At 39.2% G+C, this 14,071-nt stretch overlaps 3 protein-coding genes across 3 annotated transcripts; all 3 read left to right on the top strand.

Moving 5' to 3' along the window:
* Positions 1-221: 221 nt before the first annotated feature.
* Positions 222-2,850, top strand: LOC121398048 (oocyte zinc finger protein XlCOF7.2-like). The gene is made up of 3 exons (XM_041576585.1): positions 222-271; positions 361-484; positions 942-2,850. Exons 1-3 carry the CDS (start codon positions 239-241, stop codon positions 2,426-2,428), a joined length of 1,644 nt encoding a protein of 547 aa, XP_041432519.1. The 5' UTR covers positions 222-238; the 3' UTR covers positions 2,429-2,850.
* Positions 2,851-3,987: 1,137 nt separating this feature from the next.
* LOC108703843 (gastrula zinc finger protein XlCGF67.1) lies at positions 3,988-5,022 on the top strand. Its single transcript, XM_018240151.2, has one exon. It carries the CDS (start codon positions 4,278-4,280, stop codon positions 5,001-5,003), a length of 726 nt encoding a protein of 241 aa, XP_018095640.2. The 5' UTR covers positions 3,988-4,277; the 3' UTR covers positions 5,004-5,022.
* A 924-nt stretch (positions 5,023-5,946) lies between these two features.
* LOC121398011 (oocyte zinc finger protein XlCOF7.1-like) lies at positions 5,947-10,394 on the top strand. Its single transcript, XM_041576346.1, has 4 exons — positions 5,947-6,021; positions 6,814-6,930; positions 7,020-7,143; positions 7,664-10,394. The coding sequence occupies exons 1-4, from the start codon at positions 5,947-5,949 to the stop codon at positions 8,929-8,931; spliced, it is 1,584 nt and encodes a 527-aa protein (XP_041432280.1). The 3' UTR covers positions 8,932-10,394.
* The last annotated feature ends 3,677 nt before the right edge of the window (positions 10,395-14,071 follow it).

Here is a 14,071-nt window from a genome sequence, read left to right as displayed (position 1 = left end):
CTGGAGATGATCTATCTGCTGACTGGAGAGGTGAGGGGCACTGTGACTGGCACACTGACAAGAGACTGTCTGTCTGTACAAAGGGGGTCTCTCTGCAGCTCAAACACCATTCTCTCTTCCTTTCAATATTTAGCACTACATCCCTAGGAAGAAGTCAGATGATGGGGGGGCCCTGCATGCCCCTGGCTCCGTCATACAGAAGGAAAATAACAAGAATGACAAGAAGATCCTGGAACTCATGTCCAACATCATCCAGCTGCTGACTGGAGAGGTGGGTACAGCGGCCCCTTATTGTTTAGTAACAGTGGATGATAATCCCTTTCTCTGGCTGGGGGATGACTGGAACATTGTGTGTGACAGGTTGCCATAAGGACTCATCATGTTTCCATCTATTTTTCCTTGGACGAGTGGGACTATATAAAAGGAAACAAGGACCTTTATGAAGAAGGGATGAAGGAGGAGCAACAGAAGCTCCACCCACTAGGTGGTAATGGGCACAGGAAGAAAAATAACACAAAATAGAATATATGTAGTATTGGCACTTTAAATATAGAGGTTGGGCTGTTATATAGATATTATACTAAAGCTGCCCATGCACAGGCTAATAGATGCTGACTCTGCAAATTGACATCCTTGCCCCAGTTATGATCTGGTTGTTTGGTGAGGACTTCCCAACACTAGTGATGTTTGAAACCATGGCACATACAATTAAGGCAGCCTGTTAATGAGCTGCAGTTCCTATTGGGGACACATTCAGAGGGCTGCCATGCACAGGAATACTGCCGCAAGTCTCTTTTGTAGATCTTATATGTGAGAATAATAAATCACACACCTGTTGTCTTATTAAAAGAATGATAGAATGGGCTCATTTACCTGCATTGTCAGTACTACGAATCTATATACAGATAAGAGAATTAATGTTCCGGCTGCTTCTTTTCCAGATTGTGACTATGAAGATAAGACTGATGTGAATGAGCCACCAACACTATGTTATAATAATGAGCCCAGCAAGATTGTAGCCAAAGAATCTGTATTGGTCCAACGGGGAAGTCTTGGAATTAATGGAACTTGTCCATCCAAACAGACATTGGCCACACCAACAATTGTTATAGAAGAGGAGGCAGACTCATTTGAAGGGGGAAACAAATCATATTACAGCATTAATCCACTTACAGAACAGATACAAGGAACATATACACCTACTCCTATCATGGGATGCAGCCTGAATAACAACTTGGCAGATAATTATATATTAAATGGTATAAATGAGCAGTCAGTTTCTTTGGAAGTGAGTAACCAATCAGATTGCAGCATTAATCCACTTACAGAACAGATACAAGGAACAGATACACCTACTCCTATCATGGGATGCAGTCTGAATAACAGCTTGGCAGATAATTATATTTTAAATGGTATTAATGAGCAGTCAGCTTCATGGGAAGAGGGAAACCAATCAGATTGCAGAATTAATCCACTTACAGAACAGATACAGGGAACAGATACACCTACTCCTGTCATGGGATGCAGCCTGAATAACAGTGGGGCAGATAATTATACATCAGATGGAGAGAAGACGGCTTCATGGGAAGAGGGAAACCAATCAGGATACAGATTTAATCCATTCACAGAACAGATACAGGGAACAGATACACCCACTCCGTTATTGAGATGGAACCTTAATAACAGCTTCCCAGGAATTTGTGTATCCGGCGGTTTTAAAGAGGAATGGTCTTCAGATGAAGGGGGAAACCCTTCTGACTTGAGCTTTAATCCACTTGCATTACAGGAAAAAGATGGAACTTTTGATATGACCGAGTACAGCCTTAATAACAGCTTGTTTGGAACGGGGCTCGGGAGATTTGGTAGGTTTGGTAAGAAATCCATGCACCCCCCTTTCTTTCCAATCCAACCCTCACAAGCCTATTTCTACTGCTCTGTGTGCCATAAGGTTTTTAGTAGGAAGGAAAGCCTTGTAGTACACCAGAGAACGCACACTGGAGAGAAGCCGTATCCGTGCTCAGCCTGCGGGAAATGTTTCATGAGTCACTCCAGCCTTGGTGAACATGACAGGAGTCACAGCGGCAAGAAGCCGTACTCTTGCTCCGACTGCGGCAAGTCTTTCACATATCGCTCGAAACTCGTCAGGCATCAGAGAATTCACACCAAAGAGAAACCGTTTTCCTGTAATGAATGCGGCAAATCGTTTTCTCAGCGTTCGGGCTTTGTGAAACATTACCAGATTCACATGGGCATAAAGCCGTATTCATGCCGCGAGTGCGGGAAATCCTTTACACAAAGCTCGTCCTTCACTAAACATTGCCAGAGTCACATGGGCATAAAGCCCAGTATACCAGATACGTCTTGCATCAGAGAATTCACACGGGGGAGAAACCATTCACCTGTTCTGAGTGCGGGAAGTGTTTTATAAACCACGCCTACCTTCTCCGCCATCATAAAATCCACACGGGAGTGAGACCGTTTTCTTGTTCTGAATGCGGCAAGTGTTTCATAGACAACTCCCAGCTTAACAGACATCTCGTTATTCACTCGGAAGAGAGACCGTTCTCCTGCCTCAAGTGTGGGAGATTATTCAAACGTCGCACACATCTGGATGTGCATCTCACGGTTCACAAGGCAGAAAAACCCTTCACTTGCGCCCAGTGCGGGAAGTTCTTTACCAGGCGCGCAAGCCTTATTGCACATCAAAGAACTCATGAAGGGGAGAAAATGTTTCCTTTTACTAAATGAGTACACTTACACCTTCTGAGATGTATTCCTAACCCTCCCATTATGTTACCTTGCAAGTCTACTTTATTTAAAGGCAGAGTAAAACCTAAAATATACAAGATATAATAAGACAATCAGTGTCTTAACTGGTTGATAATACTGAATGGAACATTAGACTACACTTATTTGCATATTCCAACCTGCATCTTACAAATATTTATTGCAAGCTCACGCAGGGATCAAACGGGCCGTTTGATCCCTGCATGAGCTTGCAATAAATATTTGTTCCCTCTTTAAGTGGAGTGCCGTCCATTCCTTTGGCACAGTACAAGTGAAGCTTACCAAATCTCTTAGTCAGATTCTCCCACGGGGTATCCTGTGCGTGATATCCCAATTCGGTCAAACTGTATAAATATGTAGAGGTGTGGGACAAATCCAAAGCAGCAACTGGACTGCAAAAACTTCTTTATTGGGGATAGAGGTACACTCAATCCCCAATAAAGACGTTTTTGCAGTCCAGTTGCTGCCTTGGATTTGTCCCACACCTCTACATATTTATACAAGCTGAGTTAATGTTATTGTGATTGAGTAATGTGCAGACATTTTTTCCTAGTCTTCTGTAAATATCAATATACCGACAAAACACTAAAGTACTGTTACGCTATTGATCCATAAATTTCATTCTAGCATTATCGTTCTAGCAAATATATGTGTGTATATATATATATATATATATATATATATATATATATATATATATATATAGACAAATACAAGATTCCTCTGCACTCAACCCATTATCAATATATTTAAGACAGCGACATTTTGTGCTACTGCTACTGAAAAATGCCTTACCCTTTAAACAAAACAGGGATTGTTTGTCCATATATTGCAATATATTTAAGCTGGCCAACTACGTCAAAGTCATCCCATATCTGGCCAGTCCTATGCTCAATTTTCATCTGATTCATTAAGAATTCTATGGTTTAATTATACATTTTATAAAAGGGACGAATAGGTTTTACCTGCAACTTACTAGCTGCTTTCAAAGTAAAACTCCCAAACTTGGCTGCCCTTTTATTAGACACCAGTGGGATCACCTGACTATAGTTGGAGGGGGTGGGAGCTACAACATGGAGCTGGTCACTGCTCCTGTATAACTATAACAAACAAGGGAAAGTTGTGCTCACTTTCCCTTGAGCACAACTTTCCCTTGTTTGTTATATATATATATATATATATATATATATATATATATATATTTTTATATTGCCTGTATCTTCTCCAGACAGTGAATATGAAGATAAGAGAGATATTACAGCTGATCTGGGAGGAAAATTATGTTATAATAATGAGACAAGCAAGATTGGGGCTGAAGGATTTTTTCATGCCGAAGGAAATCTCACAAACCCTGAAATTTTCCCAGCGGAACAACCCCCATCTACCAATGGGATTAAAGTGGAAGCGGCTTTATGTGAAAAGGGAAACCAATCAGATTACAGAATTCAACCATTTACAGAACAGATACAGGGAACAGATACACACCTATCATGGAATGCAGCTTGTCAGCTAATTATATATCAGATGTTGTTAAAGAGGAACTGGTTTCTTGGGGAGAAAGAAATAAATCAGATTACAGAATTATTACAATAGCAGAGCCAGTACAAGGTACAGATGAGATTACTTCTGGTAGGGGATACAGACTATGTAACAGCTCCTCAGATATAAAGATCAGTAACTATGGTAAAAATGTTAATGATTCCCGACTTATAGCCAACTCTGATGTACAGGGAATGTTTATGTGCACTGAGTGTGACAAAGTCTTTAGTAGTAAGAGCACTCTTGTTCGGCATCAGAGAATTCACACAGGAGAAAAACCTTATTCGTGTCCTGATTGTGGGAAATGGTTTGCACATCGCTCCAACCTTAATGTGCACCAGAGAACTCACACGGGAGAGAAACCATTTACTTGCGCTGAATGTGGGAAATGCTTTTCACGGCTGCAGCTGCTGAGCGAGCATCACAGGATTCACACCGGGGAGAAACCGTTCATCTGCGACGAATGTGGGAAATGCTTTGCATATCGCTCTCACTATAATGAACATCTCAAAACCCACATAGGAAGGAAACCATTTTGCTGTTGTGAGTGTGGGAAATGTTTTGGCCGTCGCTCGCGGCTCAATGAACATCGCAGAAGTCACACAGACAATATTATGTTCAGGCCCGGATTTGTGGGAAGGCCACCTAGGCCCGGGCCTAGGGTGGCAGGATTTTAGGGGGGCGGCATGCTGCCCAACCACACCCACATTGGTTCAAAAACACTGGAGACAGAATAAAGGGGAGGGGACAGGGGCGACAAATGGCAGTGGGCCTAGGGGCGTCCGCTATGTAAATCGGGCCCTGATTATGTTCAGAGTTATTTATTAAAAGACCAGTAACAGTGATGTTTGCCTGCTGTGAAGTCTGCAATACAATGATTAGTGTATGTTCTTTACCCTGTATAAGCGAACCCTTCTCAGCGGGAATTGCCCCACTTATTCATTTTATTGTTTCCCATTGTTATAAGACAGTTACAACCCTCCATCAGTGCTGAATTATATACAAAGTATCTGACAAGGTACGGGAGTCCAAGGCAGGTGATGGGAGAGCAGTTTGATTATATGTTTATTAGTATTTCTCCAAAACCCTGAAATGATAATCTCACAAGTTATGATGTGGATTTTGTCAGCAGTTTCCAACCTTCCGCTGCTCACACCTCACAAGTTCTCCATAATCACCAGCCTGGCACAGACTTAACCTGCCACTTGGCTTTTCAGTTCAGGCGTCTCCAAAATATAAATATATATATTCTATCTGTTCTACACTTTCCTGCAGCTGTAACACGAGGAGGAAACATAGGGAATAATAAAGTTTCTGCAATTTCTGCTCCCTTCTCTTTATCCAATAGGTTTAGAGAGTTTGCCCTGGCGCTTCTCAACATGAGCCTCCTAAATCTCTGATGATCAGACAGCAAACATAACCTGTACTAACTTTATCATAATAGATACAAAATTATCCACGATCCCTGGCTCTCTGGCCGCCTCTGTCCGACCTCTAGCCAATCACTGTGCAGAGCTCCGTAGAAGGAGACACGCCCCTTTCCACATCCAACCAATCGCACTCGCTCAGGCAGAGTAATTCTCTTTAGCCAATCACTGCATACTTCCGCTATGCTGCCAAATGCCGGGCATTCCTACAACATCTATTGTGTTCCCTCTGCTCTCTAATCGCTTCCTGTTCTACTGTACAATTAAGGCAAGTGCGGAGCAGCGCTAAACTACTCAGTTTCTCTCTCTTTGTGTGTGTGTGTGTGTGTCCCTCCTACACCTATACTGAGCCCATATGTGCTGCCTCCCTTATTCCTACCTTGTGTGGCACCCACCTCTGTCATTTACCCCTCACTCTCCTCTACTATGGGCTGTGTGTCTCACACTGGGGTTACTCTTGCTGCTGCTGTGGGACTGAGGGTCGCTGCTGCTGTGGGACTGGGGGTCGCTGCTGCTGTGGGACCGGGGGTCGCTGCTGCTGCTGTGGGACTGGGGGTCAGTGCTGTGGGACTGGGGGTCGGTGCTGCCCCTGTGGGACTGGGTGTCGGTGCTGCTGCTGTGGGACTGGGAGTCACCCCCTGTAGTGATTCAGGCCATAGGAGATTTAATGGGATTCTATGGATCTGGGTCTCTATAATTCTATTGGGGGATATTGCTGGGAATAATCCTGTATAGAAATGTGTAAGTGCTTAATTCCAGGGTCACTTCCAGGTCAGTCCCTCCCACAAGGAGCCAATGGGAATGTGGGAGGAAGCGAGTGACACAGGGATGAAGGGGAAGAAGAAGAAGGATAAAAATGAGGAGGAGGAGGAGCGGGGGAAGAAGGAGAGAATGGTGAATCTGACACTGGAGATGATCTATCTGCTGACTGGAGAGGTGAGGGGCACTGTGACTGGCACACTGACAAGAGACTGTCTGTCTGTACAAAGGGGGTCTCTCTGCAGCTCAAACACCATTCTCTCTTCCTTTCAATATTTAGCACTACATCCCTAGGAAGAAGTCAGATGATGGGGGGGCCCTGCATGCCCCTGGCTCCGTCATACAGAAGGAAAATAACAAGAATGACAAGAAGATCCTGGAACTCATGTCCAACATCATCCAGCTGCTGACTGGAGAGGTGGGTACAGCGGCCCCTTATTGTTTAGTAACAGTGGATGATAATCCCTTTCTCTGGCTGGGGGATGACTGGAACATTGTGTGTGACAGGTTGCCATAAGGACTCATCATGTTTCCATCTATTTTTCCTTGGACGAGTGGGACTATATAAAAGGAAACAAGGACCTTTATGAGGAAGGGATGAAGGAGGAGTCACAGCAGCTCCACCCACTGGGTGAGTAATGGGTGCAGGATTGCTTTATTCTTACGCTTTGTACCTTTCTCCTCCTTCTGCCACCCCTAAGTAACATCAGATTATACCCTGAATTGTAAGACCACACACCCGAGATGGAGAGAGAATTGTATTACATGATTTAAATTAATGGTAGATCTTAAGAATTATGAGACATAGAAAGAACAATGTAGGGAAAGTAAAATCGGCAGTAATAATTAGTTATATAGTAAAGCAAGGGAAACTTTAACTCATTACACACACACACACACACACACACACACATATATATATATATATATATATATATATATATATATATATATATATATATATATATATATTCCCAATTGTAAATGAGGGCATGGATGTAACTGTTTGTTATAGCATCCCCATGTCAAAGGGTAATTAATGTAATCGTTACTGAGACCATTAACAAACCAGTACTACATCTGCCTTATCATTAAGTCCTTTAGTATTGTATTATATGGGTGAACTTAATCCTGAATTTTGTTTATTCCAGGTTGGGAAAGTGATATTCCAACTGATCTGGGAGGAACATTATGTTATAATAATGAGCCAAGCAAGATTGAGACTAAAGGAGCAGATTTTTGTGGCAACAGAAATCTCAGAACCACTGAAATGTCTCCATTGGAACAGCCCCCACCAGCCAATGGGATTAAAGAGGAAGTGGTTTCATGGGAAGAGGGAAACCAATCAGATTGCAGCATTAATCCATTTACAGAACAGATACTGGGAAGAGATACACCTACTTCTATCATGGGATGCAGCCAAAATAAAGTGACAGATAATTATATATCTGTGGTTATTAAAGAGGAACCGGATTCATCTGAAGAGGAAAAGATACATGGTACAAGTAGTCCCACTGTCAAGGTTTGCAGCCTAAATAATAGCAGCCCTGTTAAAGCAATGACACAGGAAGCAGCTTCATGGGAAGGAGGAAACCAATCAGATTGCAGCATTAATCCAGTTACAGAACAGATACAGGGAGCAGATACACCTACTCCTATCATGGGATGCAGCCTGAATAATCTTTCTAATTTAAGAATAATTACAATTACACAGCCAATACTAGGAACATATATCTCCACCCCTATGTTAGGGTGCAACCTAAACATGAATCTTCCTGCTAGTTATGTAGAAAATAAAGAGTCAAATTCATGGGAAGGGGGAAACCATTCAGATTACAGAATGATTACAATACCAGATCCGGCTACAGCTGTTAATGACTCCAAACAAATGGAACCCCTTGTACAGGGAAAGTTACGTTGCGCTGTGTGCAATAAACTGTTTGCTAGTAAGATCACTCTCGCTCGCCATCAGATCGTTCACACAGGAGAGAAACCTTATCCTTGTTCTGATTGTGGGAGGCGGTTTCCACGTGTCACCTCCCTTCAGGTGCACCAGAGAACTCACACGGGAGAGAAACCTTTCACTTGCACTGAATGCGGGAAATGTTTTGCAATTCCGCAGCATCTAAATGAGCATCGAAGGACTCACACGGGAGAGAAGCCGTTCTCGTGCTCCGATTGCGGCAAATGTTTTGCCCATCGCTCCTCCCTCAACAAACATCTCACGGTTCACAACAAAGAGAAACCACACGCTTGTGCAGATTGTGGAAAATGCTTTTCACATCTGTATCTGCTGAGGCTGCACCGCAGGACTCACACGGGAGAGAAGCCGTACTCATGCGCTGAATGCGGGAAGCTTTTTGCTCATCGCTCCTCTCTTACTGATCATCAACGGTCTCACACAGGGGGGAAACACTGAGCAAGCATCGCAGGAAAGAGAAAAAAAACTCTTAAAAACTGATGAATCAGGCCTGGTGCCTGGTCTTGATATTTGCTATGCAATTTTGAATAACATAGATGGACTGGTCTCGGCTGCCAATAAATGAAGAACTGTGGGTGCCTTGAGTCCCTTGGTGCTTCTTTCTTGTGCTTCGTGTGGGATGGATCAAGGCATAGAAAGAGGGGGCATTTGCCATTTGGGAAGCCGAATTAAAGGAACTCCCTGTGCTCCTCCCCTACGAATGAGTTTGTTTTTGCCTGACAATGGAAATTGAGATACTGATTCCTATTGGGAAAGATAAATGTGAGGAAAACAGGAATGGATATGCTTGTTGTGAATATAGGAATGTTGTGCCCATTAAAATCTTGGGAAAGGGTGAATTTATTAAATGGGTTGGTTAACTTTTAGTATGTGATAGAACTAAGTACGGTAACTTTTCAATTGGTCTTCATTTTTTATAGTTTTTTAATTATTTGCCTTCTTCTGTCTCTTTCCAGCTTTCAAATGACCCCATCTAAAACCAACTGCTCTGTAAGGCTACACATGTATTCTTATTGCTACGTTTTATTACTCCTCTTTCTATTCAGGCCTCTCCTATTTATATCCCTGTCTCATTTTCAAGTCAATGCATGGTTACTAGGGGAATTTGGACCCTATTTGCAAACTAGAGAGCCGTCGAATAAAAAACGAAATAACTCAAAACCCACAAATGAAAAAACAATGAAAACCAATTGCAAATTGTCTCAGTATATGACTCTCTACAGCTATATCAAAGGTGAACAACCCTTGCCAGCAGTAGTTTTTTTTAACTCCATCCAATTCAGCCCCATTGTGTTTAATTAAAGTCCAAAGTATCCAGACTATATAGTTTAATAAATACAGGACCATAATCCACTGTGTTCTGAGTCCATAGTATATCAGATAAGTCATATGGTTTGTTGTATTAAGATTCAAAAAAACGACTGGACTTACCTGGGTTATCACGGCATATTTCATTCATTCCTGAGGCATGTTGCTGTATGCTTGGCATAGTTCCAGCACTTTTGTATCCACTTTGGCTTGAGGACAATAAGTAAAGGTTACATTACAGTTTAAGCCATGATCCATTTCTAGAGAACTTATTTATCCAGTACATCAATAACTTTTTCAATAACAGGAGTCCTGCTATTCCCCCCCCCCTTCTCAATTCCTCCACCAAGTCAGTTATTGGGAATCTGAATAGACTAGTGAGATGGATATTATGTTTTGAGACACATTATCATGTTTTCTGTGGTCTCATCAATGGATATCAGTTTTATGTGCATTTGAGTCAAGCTGGACATAGAAGTGCAGATATAGCCTTAATATCAGACAAACAATCTGTTGCGCAATCTCCCGACCTACCACTAACCATTTAGATTAAATAAAGTAGTAAAAGTACAAATCAGATGATGTTCTGCCAGTGACAGCAATCGTAGGAACGTCTGACAAATAGAAGTGACAGTCACTCATTGATATGGTCAGATAGACAATACATGCAGAGATATTATCGTTGGCCGATAGAAATCTTCTAACCTGTCCCATTGACCCAACAACCGACCGCCATTTTTGGACCATACATGGTCCAAAAATCGTATGAAACTTTGATTCATATGATTATATCTTTGTGTCTATGGCCAGCTACTGCTCATGATTAATAATGGGTAGAATTGAAGATGAAAAAATATGACACCACTTACAGATGGAATTGCATTGGGTGAGGCAGGAAAAACAAGGGGGGAGCCTAGGGTCGCCACCTGGCCGCTAAATATGATGCTTGAGCTCAATGTTATTAATAGGGAATAAAGATAAAAACATAGGAAGGTCAGTGATCCCAATGTTATTAATAGGGAATAAAGATAAATATATAGGAAGGTCAGTGATCCCAATGTTATTAATAGGGAATAAAGATAAATATATAGGAAGGTCAGTGATCCCAATGTTATAATAGGGAATAAAGATAAATATATAGGAAGGTCAGTGATCCCAATGTTATTAATAGGGAATAAAGAATAATATATAGGAAGGTCAGCGATCCCAATGTTATTAATAGGAATAAAGATAAATATATAGGAAGGTCAGTGATCCCAATGTTATTAATAGGGAATAAAGATAAATATATAGGAAGGGCAGTGATCCCAATGTTATTAATAGGGAATAAAGATTAAATATATAGGTAAGGTCAGTGATCCCAATGTTATTAATAGGGAATAAAGATAAATATATAGGAAGGTCAGTGATCCCAATGTTATTAATAGGAATAAGATAAATATATAGGAAAGGCCAGTGATCCCAATGTTATTAATAGGGAATAAAGATAAATATATAGGAAGGTCAGTGATCCCAATGTTATTAATAGGGAATAAAGATAAATTATAGGAAGGTCAGTGATCCCAATGTTAATTAATGGGAATAAAGATAAATATATAGGAAGGTCAGCGATCCCAATGTTATTAATAGGAATAAAGATAAATATATAGGCAAGGTCAGTGATCCCAATGTTATTAATAGGGAATAAAGATAAATATATAGGAAGGTCAGTGATCCCAATGTTATTAATAGGAATAAGATAAATATATAGGAAGGTCAGTGATCCCAATGTTATTAATAGGAATAAAGATAAGTATATAGGAAGGTCCAGTGATCCCAATGTTATTAATTGGGAATAAAGATAAATATATAGGGAAGGTCAATGATATGATCCCAATGTTATTAATAGGGAAAAAAGATAAATATATAGGAAGGTCAGTGATCCCAATGTTATTAATAGGGAATAAAGATAAATATATAGGAAGGTCAGTGATCCCAATGTTATTAATAGGGAATAAAGATAAATATTATAGGAAGGTCAGTGATCCCCAATGTTATTAATAGGGAATAAAGATAAATATATAGGAAGGTCAGTGATCCCAATGTTATTAATTGGGAATAAAGATAAATATATAGGAAGGTCAATGATATGATCCCAATGTTATTAATAGGGAAAAAAGATAAATATATAGGAAGGTCAGTGATCCCAATATTATTAATAGGGAATAAAGATAAATATATAGGAAGGTCAATGATATGATCCCAATGTTATTAATAGGGAAAAAAGATAAATATATAGGAAGGTCAGTGATCCCAATGTTATTAATAGGGAATAAAGATAAATATATAGGAAGGTCAATGATCCCAATGTTATTAATAGGGAAAAAAGATAAATATATAGGAAGGTCAGTGATCCCAATGTTATTAATAGGGAATAAAGATAAATATATAGGAAGGTCAGTGATCCCAATGTTATTAATAGGGAATAAAGATAAATATATAGGAAGGTCAGTGATCCCAATGTTATTAATAGCGAATAAAGATAAATATATAGGAAGGTCAGTGATCCCAATGTTATTAATAGGGAATAAAGATAAATATATAGGAAGGTCAATGATATGATCCCAATGTTATTAATAGGGAAAAAAGATAAATATATAGGAAGGTCAGTGATCCTAATGTTATTAATAGGGAATAAAGATAAATATATAGGAAGGTCAGTGATCCCAATGTTATTAATAGGGAATAAAGATAAATATATAGGAAGGTCAGTGATCCCAATGTTATTAATAGGGAATAAAGATAAATATATAGGAAGGTCAGTGATCCCAATGTTATTAATAGGGAATAAAGATAAATATATAGGAAGGTCAATGATATGATCCCAATGTTATTAATAGGGAAAAAAGATAAATATATAGGAAGGTCAGTGATCCTAATGTTATTAATAGGGAATAAAGATAAATATATTGGAAGGCCAGTGATCCCAATGTTATTAATAGGGAATAAAGATAAATATATAGGAAGGTCAGTGATCCCAATGTTATTAATAGGGAATAAAGATAAATATATAGGAAGGTCAGTGATCCCAATGTTATTAATAGGGAATAAAGATAAATATATAGGAAGGTCAGTGATCCAATGTTATTAATAGGGAAAAAAGATAAATATATAGGAAGGTCAGTGATCCCAATGTTATTAATAGGGAATAAAGATAAATATATAAGAAGGTCAGTGATCCCAATGTTATTAATAGGGAATAAAGATAAATATATAGGAAGGTCAGTGATCCCAATGTTATTAATAGGGAATAAAGATAAATATATAGGAAGGTCAGTGATCCTAATGTTATTAATAGGGAATAAAGATAAATATATTGGAAGGCCAGTGATCCCAATGTTATTAATAGGGAATAAAGATAAATATATAGGAAGGTCAGTGATCCCAATGTTATTAATAGGGAATAAAGATAAATATATAGGAAGGTCAGTGATCCCAATGTTATTAATAGGGAATAAAGATAAATATATAGGAAGGTCAGTGATCCCAATGTTATTAATAGGGAATAAAGATAAATATATAGGAAGGTCAGTGATCCCAATGTTATAAATAGGGAAAAAAGATAAATATATAGGAAGGTCAGTGATCCCAATGTTATTAATAGGGAATAAAGATAAATATATAGGAAGGTCAGTGATCCCAATGTTATTAATAGGGAATAAAGATAAATATATAGGAAGGTCAGTGATCCCAATGTTATTAATAGGGAATAAAGATAAATATATAAGAAGGTCAGTGATCCCAATGTTTATTAATAGGGAAAAAAGATAAATATATAGGAAGGTCAGTGATCCCAATGTTATTAATAAGGAATAAAGATAAATATATAGGAAGGTCAGTGATCCCAATGTTATTAATAGGGAATAAAGATAAATATATAGGAAGGTCAGTGATCCCAATGTTATAAATAGGGAAAAAAGATAAATATATAGGAAGGTCAGTGATCCCAATGTTATTAATAGGGAATAAAGATAAATATATAGGAAGGTCAGTGATCCCAATGTTATTAATAGGGAATAAAGATAAATATATAGGAAGGTCAGTGATCCCAATGTTATTAATAGGGAATAAAGATAAATATATAGGAAGGTCAGAGATCCCAATGTTATTAATAGGGAAAAAAGATAAATATATAGGAAGGTCAGTGATCCCAATGTTATTAATAGGGAATAAAGATAAATATATAGGAAGGTCAGTGATCCCAGTGTTATTAATAGGGAATAAAGATAAA

Source organism: Xenopus laevis, chromosome 9_10L (genome assembly GCF_017654675.1).
Source record: "Xenopus laevis strain J_2021 chromosome 9_10L, Xenopus_laevis_v10.1, whole genome shotgun sequence".
NCBI lineage: Eukaryota > Metazoa > Chordata > Amphibia > Anura > Pipidae > Xenopus > Xenopus laevis.
The sequence above is the reverse complement of the archived record's forward strand: the minus strand, read 5'-3'. Positions and strand labels throughout refer to the sequence as shown.

Coding starts and splice junctions, on each gene's coding strand:
- LOC121398011 (XM_041576346.1), top strand. CDS start 5,947: ATGCCGGGCATTCCTACAACATCTATTGTGTTCCCTCTGCTCTCTAAT. Junction 6,022..6,813: donor TGTTCTACTGTACAATTAAG/GCAAGTGCGGAG, acceptor CCTAGGAAGAAG/TCAGATGATGGGGGGGCCCT. Junction 7,144..7,663: donor ACAGCAGCTCCACCCACTGG/GTGAGTAATGGG, acceptor TGTTTATTCCAG/GTTGGGAAAGTGATATTCCA.
- LOC108703843 (XM_018240151.2), top strand. CDS start 4,278: ATGGAATGCAGCTTGTCAGCTAATTATATATCAGATGTTGTTAAAGAG.
- LOC121398048 (XM_041576585.1), top strand. CDS start 239: ATGTCCAACATCATCCAGCTGCTGACTGGAGAG. Junction 272..360: donor TCCAGCTGCTGACTGGAGAG/GTGGGTACAGCG, acceptor TGTGTGTGACAG/GTTGCCATAAGGACTCATCA. Junction 485..941: donor ACAGAAGCTCCACCCACTAG/GTGGTAATGGGC, acceptor CTTCTTTTCCAG/ATTGTGACTATGAAGATAAG.